The 18379-nt window shown below is 41.0% G+C and overlaps 1 protein-coding gene across 1 annotated transcript in view; it reads left to right on the top strand.

Moving 5' to 3' along the window:
• coro1ca (coronin, actin binding protein, 1Ca) overlaps positions 1–7945 on the top strand; it is a 33933-nt gene extending 25988 nt beyond the window's left edge. Inside the window, exons 4-11 of the mRNA XM_075467988.1 lie at positions 1298–1427; positions 2311–2492; positions 3269–3388; positions 3583–3687; positions 3781–3926; positions 4141–4198; positions 4329–4571; positions 5310–7945. Of these exons, the coding sequence (XP_075324103.1) occupies positions 1298–1427; positions 2311–2492; positions 3269–3388; positions 3583–3687; positions 3781–3926; positions 4141–4198; positions 4329–4571; positions 5310–5429 (1104 nt within the window). The 3' untranslated portion in view covers positions 5430–7945. The remainder of the gene's footprint in view (positions 1–1297; positions 1428–2310; positions 2493–3268; positions 3389–3582; positions 3688–3780; positions 3927–4140; positions 4199–4328; positions 4572–5309) is intronic.
• Positions 7946–18379: the final 10434 nt, after the last annotated feature.

Here is an 18379-nt window from a genome sequence, read left to right as displayed (position 1 = left end):
TGAGCTGAGGTCATTGACTTTTTTTTTTTTTTTTTTTTTTTGAGACTGTAGTTGTAGTTTCCTCCATGTGTCCTTATTTGGGCTGTGAAAGGCAGATTTTTTTTCTTTAAATGCCACTTCCTTACCTGAAAGCCCAAACTTCCTGTTGAATCAATGCTATATTTATTTCATGTTTACAGAGTTAGAAGCCACGAAGAGAGAGGAACCATTGATGGTTCTGCTTTTCTTTCTTTTTTTTTTTTTTTTTTTTCTTTTTATAGCATTTGATGTTCCCTTTTTTTAAGGTAATGTTTAGATTAGATAAGGAAGGAGTGGTCGGTTTAACTGGTGCACACAACACACCAGAGGGGATATGTACAGGGACTGAAAATTGGGCTTTCGTTGATACAGCATGAAGTACACGCTAAGCCTCAACCCAACTGACTGTATAGTAACCTGTGCTACTGTTGATATGAGTTGAATATTATTATCAGTTTATTTTTCTAATTAAAACTAAAGTGAATACAGTCATATGCAGGTTGAATGTTCACAAAATAAAAGTTTTATTCACAGTGCTTGTTTAATCATTTCTTTATGGATGATTTTGCAAAGTTCAAGTTGAACCCTGTTGACTGAGGCATTGGATAGTCAGACCAACACAGTCACTGACATCAGTATGTAGCAACATGTCCATCTAGAATATAGAGATGGGCCATATTTAATCACGCACAAATACTTGATCCAGAAAATAGATCAAATATCACAACACACATGAGCTTTTAATTTTCATTAACTCGACAATCATTTCTTCGTATTCTCAAATCTAAGTCTTTTTTTTTTATTTTTTTTTATTATTGTACCAGTTGCTGTTGTGATAACAAGCTTAACTGTAGTTTCTTTAGAATAACTGCAAATCCTTTTCACTTGGTAATATGTGAACAAGTCTTAGTCACTGCTGCCCCCATCAGGTTTCTTTATGTAACTGCTCTGACTGATGGTTATAATTCTTGCCTCATAGTTCTAGTCCCAAAATGCCTCCATTAAATTTTATCTGCAAGTCAGAACAGTGTGCAGGACTTCCCTCCTCTGTCTTGGATCTATTCATTCTTCTCCTACGCACCTGTCTTTATAGAAAGATTTGTGAAATACCTCCTGTTTTTCTTCTATCATTAACAGGCAGAGAAGTCACTCACTGTCTTGTGCTAGACAGCAAACGCAGTAAAAACCTGGACATAAAGGTTTTATGTACATAAAGCTATCAGTTAAAAGCAGGTTTTACAATCTGTACTGACTTTCAGACACATTTTGTCCTCCATAGGTATGGCAGATTCCTGAGAATGGCCTCATCACTTCCATGTCTGACCCAGTGGTGGTGCTGGAGGGCCACTCGAAGCGTGTTGGCATCATCACATGGCATCCAACGGCACGCAATGTCCTTCTTAGTGCAGGTGCGAGCCCAGGCTGTGTGCTAAAATCTACCCTGCTGTGCCTCCGTTTAAACTTAAAGTGACCATCTGGGATTTTGGACACAGGACCTAATTTCCAAGTCAGCAAGGGTGTAAGAAATGTGTCCAGGTGGTTTTTTTTTTACATTCCATGCAGTCCTTGTGAAATCTCGTGTTCCTGTTGCTAAGCTAGCGCAAGTGAACGGCTATGCTCTAGCCTGCCCCGAAAACACTCTAAACCTATTTATTTAACACTGAAAGCAACTCAATTATCATGGCAGGTTATCGATGCAAATATATGTGTTGATGGGGGCGTTTAGGAAGTTAACCAACCTTGCAATTGTGTTTGATCACCATCAATCTCTCTTGCGGCTCCCTGTTGATGACAGTGTGGTTACATCACAACTGAAGACAGCGAGGTAAAATTCCGCTGACCCCGAGAAAATAGTCCCTCAACATTCTAAAATCCAGGCAGTGCTAGGTCGGTTTTATTTCAAACCTCATTATATGAAGACAAACATTTACATTCGGAGCCTGGCATAATTACGGTTTTGTTTTGAATGTTGTTTAAACTGGATAAGACTGTTTTTGGGACAGGCTAGAGCATAGCCGTTCACTTTCGCTAGCTTAGCAACAGGGATATGGGATTTCACAAGGACTGCATGGAATGCAAAAAAAACATTCTGGACACATTTCTTACACCCTGGCTGACTCGGAAATGAGGTCCTGTGTCCAAAATCCCGGATGGTCACTTTAAGAACTTTGAAGCTCAAATTGAACGTCATTCATTGTGGCAGCTGCTTTTAAGATTATTTTAATTGAGTTTTATTTTGATTGAGTTTGATGTGCTGCTGACCAGCTCACCTTTACCTCCATGTGTTGCCAGGTTGTGACAACCAGATAATCATCTGGAACGTGGGCACTGGTGAGGCCATGATCAGTCTGGACGAAATGCATCCTGATGTCATTTACAACGTCACCTGGAACCGCAACGGTAGCCTTATCTGCACTGCCTGCAAGGACAAGACCATCCGTGTCATCGACCCCCGCAAGGAGACGATTGTTGCTGTGAGCAGTTACCCATAGGACACATTTTCTTTTAGTACTTTTGTATCAGCTGTTAAGAGGGTTTTTTTTTTTTTTTTTTTTTGTACAATTGGCTTAGTAACCTTTATTCCTTTTTAAAGAAATGTCCTTAAGCATGACACTAAGCTTTGTCATCACAAATAACTAGATTTGGAACTATGGCTGGTATGAAAACCCATAACAGAAATCTGAAATGGTGACCATCCCAGCAGCAACAACAATTGTTTTGCAACTTTTGGGTGAGAAATATTGCAGGAGTCATGTATGCACATGCCTTGCATTGAGATGATTAGTGGCAGGCTTTAACCAGCAAAGAGCCAATGTACAAACAATATAGAAGAACGGAGAAAGAAAACCACTCAAAGACGGACATTCAAACCTATACAGAGCTCCAGTTTTAACTTCTGAACTACACGGGGAGACATGGATGGGTCCAGTGGAAAGTGCTGCAGGGACTCCTGCTCCAGGAGCTGCTTCATTCCCCCATCCTGAGAGAAGTGAGCCCGATCTAAGACGAGGCTCTGCTGTTGTTCATGATAGATGAATGAGTAAAGTGGTTCCTTTCGCAACCAAATCTTTGAGTTTTTCTCTCGGCCTCTTGCACATTAAGTGTTTATTTATTAAAGCTTTTATCCAATCTTTTATCTCTTTGGCGAATAATCTTGGAAAATGAAAACTGTTCATGTTTTGTGCCTCAAGAAGTGGTATCGTGATGCGTTTTGGAAGTGGTTACTTAAGCAAACACTTGTACGTCACAGGAGAAGGAGAAGGCACATGAGGGGGCACGACCCATGAGGGCCATTTTCCTCTCTGATGGCAACGTCCTCACCACCGGTTTCAGTCGCATGAGTGAGAGACAGCTGGCTCTCTGGAACCCAGTAAGTTGCTGACTGCTCCACATAATCGGATTTAGAATCACCTCGAGAATCTGAATACTTTAGTTTTTTACCTTTCATTTTCTACTGCTAACCCACAGGAAAAACTTACCAATACCATACTGCACCTTTTTTAAAATGTGATACTTTGAAGTATACCGAGCTCCGATTCATCATTACGTTCCTTTCTTTTTTAGCAAAACATGGATGAGGCCATAACTGTTAGTGAGATGGACACCAGCAATGGAGTGCTCTTGCCCTTCTATGACCCAGACACCAATGTTGTTTATCTCTGCGGGAAGGTGCGTTTCTAAGCACCCATTAGTCAAAACTATCGAGCATTATTTAAAAAAAAAATAAAAGCAGAAATATAACACGGCCTACTTTCTTGGCAGGGTGACAGCAGCATCCGCTACTTTGAAATCACAGATGAAGCTCCATATGTTCACTTCCTCAACACTTTTGTCACCAAGGAGCCCCAGAGGGGCATGGGCTACATGCCCAAGAGGGGCCTCGATGTCAATAAGTGCGAAATTGCGAGGTGAGTTGAGAATGGAGGTTAATCCTCGCATCTGACACCTGATTTGCGTTTTGACTTGAGTCACTCGCATCTTCTACTGAATCCCCTCAAGGCTTCACCACCAGGAGGCAGACTGTAACCAAGTCACAATCGTTCATATGAAACTGTTACTGTCTCTGTTTGATGAATAACTGAATGAACTGTAAATAATGGGTTTGTATTTGTGTGTTGTCAGGTTCTACAAACTGCATGAAAGAAAGTGTGAGCCTATTGTGATGACTGTACCTAGAAAGGTGAGTCCCTGTCCTAAGTGGCCACTTTGCATTCGACCTCTGCTCTGCTTGTTGAACCACGTTTGTTTTGTAATGAGGCCTTGTGTTGCCACTTCGTCTCACAGCTTGTTGCTTTGTCCTTGCCCCTTAGTCGGACCTGTTCCAGGACGACTTGTACCCAGACACATCCGGACCGGACCATGCCCTGGAGGCTGAGGACTGGTTTGAGGGCAAGAATGGAGACCCCATCCTCATCTCCCTCAAGAATGGCTACGTCCCGGGCAAAAACCGTGAATTTAAGGTGGTCAAAAAGAATATTTTGGACAGCAAGGTTACCAAGAACGTGGAGAACTCAAGCCCTGCCAAAAAGCCTGCCTCCCCAACTCCATCAATTGTGAGTATTTTCCAGAGACTCGGATAAATGTTAGATTTAATTTTACAGTTGATTCCAACCCTGTAAACCTTGGAAATGCAGAGTAAACCAATCAACTGCAGACATTTTGCAGTGTTGGGTAAGGTTATCAATTGTCTGAGTAGAAATTTGGTTCACCATTATTACCCACCTAAAAGTGAGACATTTAAAAACTAAATGTGGATATACAACATCTGACAACTGAGGTCTGTAGGCATAACTCTTCACTGTTGGCCTCGTGTTTGTAGCAGGTTCTCAGGGGCTCGTAGCGTCAGGCAGACACATAACTGGCTGTCTTCATTAAGCGGTTTGTAGATGTTGCTCATCCCACTCCGAGACCCACAAAGTAAGGGGTCCACTGCCGGTCTGGGCGGCTGCTGTACCTCACCCACAACGCTTCCACCCGCCTGTGACCCAGCCCATATGATTCTCTGCAGTTCTGCCCTGTAATCACGACTCTCTGGGTACCAGTGTTGAAAATGTTAACCCTCAAGAACTAGCTTACAACGCACAAGGTCAAATTTCTTGGTTTCATAGTTTTTGAAGTATTTGCCTTGAGTGCAATTGAGATCTTCCTCATATTTTTTTTTTTTTTTAATGATGTAGTGGTTGTGTTTGTAGCAAGGCAACTTTGACAGTATTTTTTATATATATATATATATTTTTTTTATATAAAAAGGATGACCAAAAAGTTCCACTTGTCTCATTTCTCTCTCTCAGAAATCTGAAGCGAAGATGGAGGAGATCTTGAAAGAAGTCAAATCTCTCAAGGACCTGATCAGCAGTCAGGAGAAGCGAATCATCAAACTTGAAGAGCAAATGTCCAAAGTTGACATTTAAGGACCCTTTGCCCCATCCCGCTACAATTCAGGACGTTCCATTGTCTGGGGGGTGGGCGGGAACGGTCACTGCCTACCTTAATGACAGTGTTTGGTCTGAGTCCTGCCGAGCAACGATCCCTAGCAACATTCCAGATGAACTTCTTCTTAGCCAGCCCCCAACCCTCAGTTTAACACAGGTGGAATAAGAAGGACATGTGGTAAATTTAGCAGCAAGTACATTTGCTTTTTGATGACAAAGGACTCAATTAATTTTATTCTGTGGCAGCCTTTTAATTTGCCTATTTCTAAAAACAGGTCTTAAGTCTTTCTCATTTTAGAATGATCAAGACAAAAAAAAAAAACATTTGTCAACAGCAAGTCCCCATTTACGTCAGTATATCTATATATTTTTTAGTAGGTGTCAGTGTTTCATGTTAGAATATCCCAAAATGAAAATGTTGCCAAATATAGAATTTTGTCTACACCTCCTTAACAGTATTTTCTCTCCCGGTGAGAATATTCAGAACATAGACTGTTTATGTGAGGAGGGGGGGGATTTCATTTCAGTCAAAATAAACAAAGTAGATTTAGCATGAAAGAAGATTGAAATTTCAAATTCCATAGTGAAAGATGAGCATTCCTGTTTGCCACAGTTGGCACCAGACATTCGGTCGTACCATAAATGAATTCTTGCCGTCTGTGCTGAAGCCGCACGCATCGATACCTGCTTTTTCTTTTATATCTGTCGCTTCCTGTCATCCCCACTGTGGAGACGATATTCCATGTAAACGTGCGTACCTTTCTACCATGCTTCATTAACATGCACTCTGCACTTACTGAAGAAAATGACATTCCACTAATCTCATGGGCTGAGGGGAAAAAAAAACAAACTTCCTCTTTGTGTAAACACTCTACTGTAGTGACTCAGTGATGGTCGGTCGGTTGTTGTGATATTTTATGTGCTGCACATGGAAACATCATGTGGATATTTTATATTTTTGAGAGGTGCCGTCACCAACCTCAATGTTTATGTTGGCTTAACTCTCAAGTGTAGTAGGCCTTTTTTTTTGTTTTGTTTTGTTTTTTTTTCTTCTTCGCATCATGCGCTGCCCCAATTTGAAAAGCGGTCAATATGACACCACACCAAGTAATCGCACATCAACTTGACTATTTTAGACTATCTTGTGATAAAGCTGGAGATTCCTACAGAAACTGTTCACGATGGAGCTGAAAGACCTAAGATGTCTGTGAGTATATAGATTGTATCTTTGGCTTTTTTGGTACCCACCATTCTGGATGTTCCTGTTTGAGGGGTTAGTAAGTTGATTCGGTAGAAAGTTCAACACCTGCCCTGTAATTTGTAAGCAACACATAGTAGAGACGCCACTTCTCTGTTAATTTTAGCCTGTTTCTTGTTCCAGCTGTGCTTATATCCCTCTTAGCACTTCCACATCTTAATTCTTTAATGTTTTATTTCTCTCATCTCCCCCCGAATCGGCATAGTTAACACAAATACAGGAACCATTTTATTGTCAGATTTGTTTTGATTTAGTAAAAACTTTTTAGATTCGTTTTCCCAGTGGGAAGCTGAGACGGGTAATGGTTCAGTCTGTTGTTTGCCTTCATTAATTGTTACCACTGTAAAGACCTGAAAGTGCCATAGAGGTGACCCTGGAAGTTTGTATTGGGGACTGTTCTGTGAGTAGTTTGAGTAGAGAGATGCCTGGATATAAAGTCACGTTGAGGTGCTATACTTTGTACTAACACGCTGTTCCTAAAGGTCTGTTTGTCACCAGGCTGAATGACACCATGAAGTCCTGCCGGTCCTTGCGACAGTACATCCGGCAGCATTATTGGTCAGAGTTCATTAGGAGCATTGAGCCACTGAAATTTTCCACCTTGGTACGGGTATAATAACATCTTTAGAAATGGATGTATAACCAATAATCTGTCGGCCGAATGTACGGCCGTGTAAGACGGTGTGACCTTGATGCACTTTGAGCAGTGAGTTGTAGAATAATTGTGACGGGAAATCTACCGAGCGCGAGTCTGACACAAATTATACTGCCGTATTTTGCATTTCAGACCACCGCTCGAGATTTGTCTTTTTTATTTTATAGCGTTGTTGGGACGAGAGCTGAATTAGTAGTTGATAGCAATCCAAAGGGACAATGTAGGTTGAAGAGCTGTGCAGTTGAAGGATAGATGTATGTTTGTAATTAAGGTCTAGAAAACTGGGTGAACGCCGTGTAAATAACATGACCGGTTATCTTTTTCAGTTTTGTTTTGTGGTTGTGCTGAAGAGGGTATTTGTATGGGTGATGGGTTTTAAATGTTCCCCTGTTTGTGTTCCTTGCACCTTGCCATAATGTATCATAAGAAAAGCAGAACCTCTGTTCCACACGAAAATCAAGAAACAAAAACCAACCAGGATGAACGCCTCGTGGAGGTCTGCTCAGCATTTTTGTTCATTATTCTTGCTTCAAGTATCAAACATTGATTATAAGAAAATTAATAAAGAATTTTTAAAATGAACTTATTGTAGTGACTTTGAGTGTCTTCTGTATTTGTGTTTCATATGATCGCTCACACCGGATGCTTCTCATGCAATCGGACTTCAGCCGTTTAGCAGAACTCGTCTGTCTGGGCCTTTACCTGACTCCTCATCCAGCCATTTCTCTGAAGCTCATACAGAAGAAAACGGTGGACTATTTTTGCCTTTTTGCATCAACACGCTTTTGTCTGCGTACTGGGTGTTTCCAGCAGCGGGGCGTGTGTGTGATTTCTAAATTGAAGTGCACTGGCTCATTTAAAGTGAGCGTTCACATGGCGCAGAGTGAGTAGTTTCAAGGCTTCGGCTGAACAGTAAAGACCCAAGACGAGATCAAATCGTGTTTGCCTTTGGTTTGTAAAGGCGTTTGTAACTTTTGCAGCCTTATCACTCTGTGCATTCAGTCTTTGCCCTGAAAATTTAACCTTGCATTTGGTAATTATTGCCATCTTTGTGTGATCACCAACGACAAGCGTTTACCTTGTAAGGTGTATGATCAAAAGCACCTTTTATTAAACTAAATCGGAGATATCAGAAATTTAGCTGTTGCTTAATTTTTCTTTGTTGTAGTCATGTTTCTGTATTTTATTCAACAAATGCATCCGAATACGCTTCAAGTGCTTTGGAGCACCTCCCACATTCACAGGTCACAGGCCTGTTTGAAGAGCTGTGACATTCGTTGAGACGATGTTTAGCAAAGACTGTTCTTTCTTTGCAACAGAATGAAGGTTTCGGTCTTCATTGTGAGGCTGGAAGGACTTTCTTACACCTGAGCTCTTACTGCAGTGTTGTCACAAACCATTTGAAACAAATAATGAATTGATTAAAAGAAAAGTCACAAGCAGCTTCAAATAAATGACCTGCATGTTTGGAGTTAATTTTCAAGATAAAAGACAATTATGTTTTTTTTTCTTTCCCCTGTTCATGTTTTTTTTTTTTTTTTTTTTTTTGGGATGAAACTGGTGTTTTCTCTCTGCGCTGCCTTGTAGAGTAAGGCTGTAATCAACATGGACTTAATTAGAGGGGGCACAGTGGGAGGCACAGGCTGTGTTTGGCGAGACTCGCCCCACCAAACCCAGAAATAACCATTTCTCCTAAAACACGGGCCTGATGCACCTACTGCAACATGTTTGCAGCTTGTTCCCCTTGAACTTTAACCAAAGTTTGATTAAACTCGCACACTGTGGTGAATTAGACTTTTGGTGCAAATGAAAACCATTTTCAGAAGCGTTCATTAAAATTGATAATTCATGAAACATCATTATCACTTGATATTACTACATGGCACACTTTTTTTTTTTTTTTTTTAAATCTTTGTAAAGAATGGTATAAAAATTCTAGATGGCGGCTGCATACGTTTACAGTCTCAGGCTCCATGCTGAGGATGAGAAGTTAAAGGAGGGGAAAAAAATGAGGGCTGGACATCGGTTTGCTGTGAGGAGGCTTTCTGGTGCTGCATTAAAAAAAAAAAACTCAGTATAACTTAACGGGGAGGGCGAATGCTTGGAAATTCTCACTCTCCCTTTCCTCTTGTTACTCTGCCTCTCCTTCTTTCGTCTTCGTGCAATCATCCTCGCTGTTTCTGGCTGCCCAGAAGACAAACCAGGGAAAAGACACTCTGTAAGTAAATATTTAAGTTTGCTGTGGACTCTGAGTTGATGTATTAAAGAGGAACGAAGGTAGAGCCAAATTTGTCACTAGTTTGGGTGTACAAAAGTTATTTCTTTTCTTTCACATCAGAACAACAAATCTGCTTGTCTGCAGTAACATGAAATGCATCCTTGTTCCGAGTATTTACATTCAAAGCTTTTTCATAGTTTCACAATATTTGAGATGAAAATATTATACTCTTCACTCCAAAAAAGTCTAGACTTTCTCAAAAGATTAGCCACATTACAGATGACGATGTGCAGTTAGATCCTAGTTTATATGTCAAGGATTACTTGGTTAAGTTTTTATTAAATCATTTAAATGTGACTGCTTATCATCTCAGTCTCTCCTCTCAGATTGTTTTTTTTTTTTTTTTTTTTTTTTGTGTCGGTAATAGTGATTTGACTAATCTTTGTTCTTAAAATGCATTAGCTACTCATTTACATGGAAAAATAGAGGATGGACACATTAACTGGTGAACAGCAAAGTCCCTTCATAACTCTTACACATTATCAATAAATGGTAAGAAAAACTTTCAAATAAACTGTGCACAGAACTGTTTCCATAAGAATCATTTTATTCTACTAATTGTAAATACTGAATGTGCCAGCTGTTAAAGGGAAAATGTTTTAGATGATTTGGGACTAACACTTTAAATCCTTTTTTTATTTTCTCTTACGAATGCAATTTTTTTTTTTTTTTTTTTTTTTTTGGCTTTTAAATTTGAGGTAATCTAAAATTCAAACTGGATTAAACACGATTCAATCCACTGGATTATTATACGAATTTAAAAACGTTCCCATGTCATTTGTATTTGGAAAAGAACAACATGTCACAGTAATCTGGCCCAGTCCTGTAACGGGTTACAAAATGTGATGAACCAGTAAGATGCCAAACTACAACAATGCGAACTGTAAATCATAATGAATCCATCTGATGTAGCAGAACAGTCACAGGACTGGATTACTATTCTGGATGATAAATAATTTACCAGAGAATTTTTCAGAATGCAGGACTTTGAATATCAATGGAGTATTTTAACTTTGTGGTATTACTACTTTTAGATGAGTAAAATATCTTAATCCTGCTTCTATCATTGCTAACATTAGGAGACGAATAATAAAGTAATAGAATTCACTTCAATACTGTGAATTTCTAATCTTTTTTTTTTTTTAAACTCTTGGATGCAAAACCAGCTTTGTTACAGGATGTAAAAAAATTATGCAGTTACATGTAAAAACGTATATTTTGAGAAGACGATGTACCACACACTGAGGGTGAATTTGAGCAATGAGTTTTTTGTGATGCTTAATTATCTAGAACATTTCTATTCGTTGTAAAAGTTTTCACTCAGCCTGCTCAACTGATGCATACAGTACGGAAACACTCTAAAACTTAGGGGAAAGAAAAGTGATGAAATTCTTAAGTGTTGTTTAAAAAGGGATTAGCGATGTATCTAAATGTCCTCATCATGTAATGAATGGTAATATCTACTTCATGGTGTAATACAGAACAGGAAATGTAATTTTAGCTGTAATTACAGGGATCTGAAGGGCAATGCTGTCCTATAGCTGTACATTCAAGGATGAAGACTCTGCCCATTATGTGGTCCAGCAGAATGCATTCTGTATGCTCGACCACACAACGAGTGCAGGGGTTCACACTACAGTATGAAGCTGATTACAAGCTTGTCTTTACAGCTTGACACTGCTTAATTACACATGGTGTTAAGAGTTACAGGTTTGTAAAGGTGGGAGATTGGTTGCATATTTTATTTATATATATATATATATATAATTTTTTTTTGATAAGAACAAAAGTTGAAGAAAAAAAAAAAAGGACGAAAATGTGTTAGGTTTATTTGGTCAGATGTACAGTAAGCAAAATGGAGGCTTCCCTGGAAAGAGAAATATCTCCATCGGGTCTGTGCTGCTGTGGGCGGGTGCACAGCAGCTGCTGCCCAGTGTAAATATAGAGGCCACAGCCACAGGTCTCCCACGCCTCTGTGCTCCGTTTGGAATATAGTTTCCTCCTGGCTTTGGTGTGGTGAATGGGTGGCCTCCCTCTACTTTACAAATTATAAGGCCTTCGGCACAGAGCTTGCTGTCTCCACCCCAAATAAGTAATGGCTACTCTGGTGCCTGCTAAAATAGATCTGGTGCAAGACCAGGAGAGGCAGAAAACCCAGAAAAATCTGAGTCGAGATGGATAAAGAAGTCACATTTTGGTTAGCCTTGGGTGAATATTTCGTTCGAACCAGAAGCTCAGTAACTTAGATGAGCAGAAAGACTGTGAGATATAGATATAGATATATATATATATATATATATATATTTAAAAAAAAAAAAATAAGTGTGGCTTAAGTCAAAGGGGAGAATATCAGCACCTGTGAAGCTGCAGACTTCCTCGTTGTGTAGGCTGCTGGATGCAAAAGAACAATAAAATAAAGATTAAAAACAGTTGCATGATGTAACACCCTGGAAAACACTATTTCTATCTTTCATGTATTCTTACTCTGAGGGGAATAAACGGGATCTGAGGCATTAATTGGAAGATTGAGATACCTTCAGGTATAGTCAAGCAACCTGTTTTCACCCGTTTCCACCCTGTGTGTAAAGCTAAGCTAACAACCCCGACTGCAGCTTCATATGTACTGTTCTGCATCTTGTTGTGTAAAAAGTAACATGAGTGAATTGTGAAACTGTTTCTTTAAGGGCATCTAGCCACTGTTTTCCAAAATCAAAAATCCTCATTTTGTCGTTGGTGCAGGACCCACGATAGAAGATGAGGTCCCACTTGGTTTTCCACGTCACCTGTGTGACCCTGCTGTGGCTGTGCTGCAGCGTGTGTCACTCCACTCCTTTGTTCTACAACGTATCAATGGACGGCAGCGGTGATGAAGCCGAGCTGGAGCTCCTTTTCCCAACGTCTTTCTCCACCCGAGCACCTGTCCACATCACTGTTGTTACCGAGCCTCCCAACCTCACAAACTCCATCACCACCACCATGATCCGCCTGAAGGACTTCGTCCTGAGCCGTGTGGTGGACTTCCTGCAGGAGAATCTGCTCATCATCATTGTTGTAACCTCCCTTCTCATCGTCATGGTCTTCATCATCTGCTGTGCCTCTGCCATGAGCCACAAGCGCAAGCTGGAAGCGTACAAGCCCCCTCCTCATGCACCCAGGAAATATACAGCCAATAAAAGTGGAGGACGCAAAAATTCTAGCGAGCTCCAGGAGAGGCCATACGCTGTGGACCACGTCAAGAGGGTCCAGACTCAAAGCATGGCCTCCCCCAAGCACCTGCGCGCTCCCTCTAAGGCTCTGGTGGGAGAAATGGGGAGAGACGTGAGGTCCTCGCCTCGTCAGGAGGTCAGAAAGGTCAGAGATGTAGAGGAGGTGGAAAAGCGGAGAGAGGAATCTAAATACAAAGAGCAGGTAAAGCACAAGGAGGTACAGCAGAGCTTCAGTCCCAGCACCAGCTCCAGTCATCCGGTCTGCACCTGCCATCTGAAAAAAGCCCATCACTAGGGCATGGCCGAGGCAAAATGGATCAAAAGGTCTTACAAAGGTTAATGCGTTTAAGTGAAGTCAATCAAACCGTTGTTAAAACATTAGCATTTAAACACAAAACAACAAAAAAAAGAAAGAACAGAAAAGAAGATAGAAAGCAACTGTGTTACGTGTGTTACTGAGCAAGTCTACAATCAGAATCCGTTTTATTGGCCATCGATGTTTACACAAAAGAAATGTGACTCGGTGCACTTCCACAGGAATAGTAATGGGCACTAAGATCAAGGCTGAGTACACGAAGGGGGAAAAGTAGGAAGGACTCTGGTGTACACCAGCATGTGAGAGAATATGTGCATGCATATATGTGTGTTTACAGTATATACAGCGTGCAGGTTTGATATAACAATGACAGAATGCTTCTCACAACTTCAATTTTTACGAGTACATTATTTGATCAAATGATTCAGAGGATACGGGCAAAGATGGCTGATTTCTCTGACTGATGCAGTTTGAAGGGTCTCTGTGGCCCTTTTTTGTCCTTGTGTACCACACAGTCATCCTCATGGTTTGTATCGGGGGTCATAGCACCATCTGTAATCCACCACCAAACATAACACCGCTGTGCCGCTGAGGCTGCAGCACTAACCTGAGATTAAAGATTTCCCTCCGAATTACACGTTTAAAAAAAAAAAAAAAAAAAAAAAAATTGTCCTTACAGGAAATATATATCGGACAGCGTGTAATCCCCAATTATTGCCAAAGAAAAGTTCAAAATACAGAGATCTATTGACCAGAGGAACCTCCTGAGTGTGTCCTGCTGTATCGTTTTCAAGCAGCTATGAGCCTTATAGCTGAATCAGCCAGTTAGAACAAAATCTTTGGAGCTGCAAGTGGAGCAAAGTGAAATGCCAGTAAACGTTACTTGATAAGTAGCAAATCTTTTTCTATTTACTCTCGTATTTACTTTTTTATTTCTGTTTTCTGTTGAATTGTATTTTCTTTCATAAACCGATTCACCAAACTGAAAAGCCAACATGAGAATTTGCAGCCATTTTATTTTCAGGTGCCCGAATCGAAGCAAACATATCTTTATTATTCTATCTCTGCTTTTATTTATTTGGTTTACAATTCTAATCTGCCTCCAAATGGAAAGCGCATCAGCAGCAGGTATATTGGTGAAATAATGTTATGGGTCAGGTTTCAATTATCATTATTTTCTTTTATTACTTTTTATGAAATAATACATATGTATGAGATTAATTCTGCTTTTTATTCTTAATGTAAAGATTTAGAAGTAGTCATGAAGTTGAGTTCAGGGACATCTGGTTGGCCGGTTTCACAGTTGTACATGAGGCGGGATGCAAAAGAACTAAACCAAAGCTTGATGTAGTGATCCCATTTGATTTGCCTCCGAATTACTCAGAAGATAATGAAACTCTCCAACTTCCTGTCCCATTACTCCAGTTTGTGACAATTTGTGACAGTTTGTGAGCATCTAAACTCAATGTACTGTTTCTATGTTTTTATGGACCGTGGTTTTGTCATGTTAAAGCACTTTTTTTTTTTTTTCCCCCGCTCAACCTCAGATTGATGTCCGCAGATGTCGCTCCTCTTTGACGGCTGCCTTGTTTACAAAGTGACAGTTTTGTTTTGCTTATGTTTAATAAAACCATTGGTAGACGTGCCTCTGTCATCCTTGTAAATGCAGCAGTGAGGTGGTAGAAGCGGGGCCAAATGAAACACAAATACAGCCCTGAGGAAACCTAAAATTAGAAAAGGGCGAGATCCCAAAAATAAAGGATGTTCTCTACATGCACATTATGCTCGACTGGAAATCTGTAATTTCGAGCTGCATCCACTCGAGAATCATGCCTAACTATTTTAGGGTAATTACCCAAATATAAGATGCTCGATATGTGCTCTGTGATAAGAACAAAGCCATCCTCTAATTCAGGACTTGCAAACACAACAGTAACTCCCCCTCAGTATCCTGATTGTCCTTGTAAAGGCCACTGGCAGCACTCCCGCCACCCAAACAGGATGAGAGAGGAAGGTACTCGGGACTTTTAACCCGGACAAAGAAATCTGAACACATCACAGCAGCTTTAAAATCTTTACACTGGCTTCCAGTCAGTCACAGAATAGATTTTAAAAGCCTGCTGATGGTTTACAAATCCCAGAACGGTTTAGGCCCAAAATACATCTGTGATGTGTTCAGAGAATATAAACCCAGCAGAGCTCTTAGATCCAAGGACTCAGGTCAGCTGGTCCAGTCCAGAGTCCAGACTAAACATGGAGAAGCAGCATTTAGCTGTTATGCTGCAAACAAGTGGAACAAACTGCCAGTGGAGATTAAACTTTCATCAAATGAGGACATTTTTAAATCCAGGTTAAAAACATTTCTTTTCTCATGTGTCTATGCATGAAATCTGCACAGTATCTTTTAGTTTATCTGGACTGTTGCTTGTTTTTAAATTCATTTAAATGATCTTATTTGTTTCTCTTTATATTCTTTTATGTATTTTCAATGCTTCTTACACTCCCTGCTGCAATGCTTTTATTTTATGTAAAGCACTTTGAATTGTTTTGTACATGAAATGTGCTACACAAATAAATTTGATTTGATTTGACACTCAAGTCTGGAGCTGAGGAGAAGGAAAAAGTTGATTTAAATCTTGACAGGTCAGACTGTCAAAGATTAAATACGACAAAGCAGAACAGCAACTCCAGCGCTGCGCTGATATGTGAGCCCCGACAGAGGCTCACGCTCAGGTCAGATTCCCTGCTCTTTTGTCAGCGAGGTGCTAAATAATTCTAGAAAATACTACCCCTTTACTTTCACTCCTCGAAACAGATGATAGGGGGCGTGGCAGGGCAACGTACCCTCTCACAGGGCCAGTTCACGAGTGTCACCATTTCTTGACCTTTGGTGGCCTCAGATGAGCGAACACACAGGGCTCCTGACGAGCAAAAATCTGGCTGAGCGCCTTTATCTTTTCACTGTTTTTTTCCCCCCTTTCTTCCACTGACAAACGTGAAGGCCTCTCAATCGGTGTGAATGGTGAAGAGGATCTAGAATAGGTAATACAGCACCTTAAGGCACTCATTAAAGTTTAATGAGCATCGGCCTGGAATTCTGAACAGCGGCGGTTATCTTTAGTGAGGGTGGATCATGTAAAAACAGTGACACGGTGCTGCCCATCCCTTCGGAGGAGCAGATCTAACAGGAGCAGAAGAATGGTAAGTTTAGCTGAATCTTGTGAGGGATTTAGACATTGTTGATTGTTGATAATTGCCTGATAAACTCAGTGATAAGAGAAACTTTTGGGTTGCGGGAAAAAAAAAAAATCTCTTGCTGGCAAGTCAATCATATCCCTTTAAAAATAAAATATTACTATGTTAAAATGTTTTGACTGACCTATCAGTTACATGGCAAAAAACCTGTGGCACTCTGTGATGGGAGGAGATTATAATTCTGTACTGCGAGTAATCAAGCTGTGGTGGCTGTAAATTAACAGCTGTAAATACATTGGCTAAAATCCCATTTACAGCAACTTTCTGCAAACTGATTTAGTTTGTTTTTCAAATTTTCAGTTTTATGCTGCTGTTTGGTTAGGTTTAAGCAACAAAAAAAACCTTGTTAGGTTCAAGAAAAGATTGTGGTTATGATTAAAAGACACATTTCATAATGTCAGCTGTGTTGAATTGCATTGACGAGGTGGCCTTATTGTCCGTCCGTTTTTGCCAGATAGAAGAATTCCAGTTCTGTAGCCTATTCTGAACCTTATCCTGCAGCAGCCCATGTATAATAATGAGTGTGCTAATGTAGTTGCAAATTTCCAACATCTTCCCTCCACCGTTTCTTTAAGTGATGAGAAGGTGATCCGCGGACTATGATTACAGACAGCCAGTCCCCTGCCAGCTGGATCCATGCCTTAACATTCACATTTCCAAAGACTCTGTGTGGCTGTTAGAAGTGTGTTTAGGACAAAAACTAAAGGGACATGATTTGTCAAAGGTCTTTTTCAACTGTGCTAAAGAAAGAAGACGTCCTTTCCGTAGTTGATCCCTTCCCTGTGCTGTAAACGAAAATACATTTTTTGAGACGTGGAGCAAGGTAAGATTTTGTCAGAATAAAGGAAATGATCACCTTTAATCTTCAACAACCCTAAAAGGCCAATCAGCTATAACGTAAAACTATTTATAAAGCTGCCTTTTTATAAAGTAGGAGGACACCCTCTTTTAGTTAAAGTGGGGTGTGCTTCCTCCTGGATGTGTCTAATGGGCTCGTCCCTCCTCCTTTACTCTTCACAGTGAGTCATGCTTTGGTGCAGATGTGATGTCCTCCTCGCTCTGTGCATCTGTCCCCTAGCCTGCTTTGTGATGTCTCCCTGTCCCCCTGGCTGCTGTTGTCCTCGTCTAGGATTTTTGGTTCTGTGTGAGTCGCTGGGTCTGAGGTCACTCCCTCGCTCTGTCCCTCTCAACACGTCTGCTCTATCTGTGGCCAGAAACCAGCTTTGTAATGTGGACCACCTGCTCTGGCGCTTCTCCGGCCTGCAGGAGCTCAGCCTCAGCCACAACCTGCTGGACCGCTTTCCTCGTGGCCTGCCTCCCAGTCTGGAGTCCCTGCTGCTACAGGAGAACCGCATCACTTATATCACCTCAGGTGCCCTGAGGCAGCTGAGAAACCTAACTCGTCTAGATCTGGAGGACAACCGCATCCGTGCCATCCAGCCTGGGGCTCTGCTGGGTCTTAACAAGCTGCAGGTCCTGACACTGAAGGGAAATAAGCTGACAGGCCTTCCCCTGAATCTCCCTCCATCAGTGACACATTTAGACCTCTCAGCAAACTGCATCTCTTCCCTGGACCTGCCCTCACTGTCCACCTTGGTCAACCTGCAGGTCTTGAAGATCAACAGCAACTGCCTGCGCTCAGTGCCAGAGAACACCTTCGACAGCCTGCCCAGTCTCAGATCTGTGGACCTCACCAACAACCTGTGGGTGTGCGAGTGCGACATTTTGTATCTTTATCGCTGGCTGCTGAGCGGCAGACTCAAGATGGCGTCAGATCTGGTGTGCAAAGAGCCTGTCCATTTTGCTCACCGTCTGCTACTGAACCTTTCTGTCATGTCCATTTGTCCTCGTGTCCTAAAGCCAAATGAAAGGAAACATCCACTTGTTCCCAACTTTGCTGTGACAGTGATGCCAACAGACCAAATCTCATATGAAAACAAGAGGGATTTGGGAGACTGGTT

This window comes from Odontesthes bonariensis, chromosome 6 (genome assembly GCF_027942865.1).
Source record: "Odontesthes bonariensis isolate fOdoBon6 chromosome 6, fOdoBon6.hap1, whole genome shotgun sequence".
Classification (NCBI taxonomy): domain Eukaryota; kingdom Metazoa; phylum Chordata; class Actinopteri; order Atheriniformes; family Atherinopsidae; genus Odontesthes; species Odontesthes bonariensis.
This window is presented reverse-complemented; position numbering and strand designations above follow the sequence as displayed.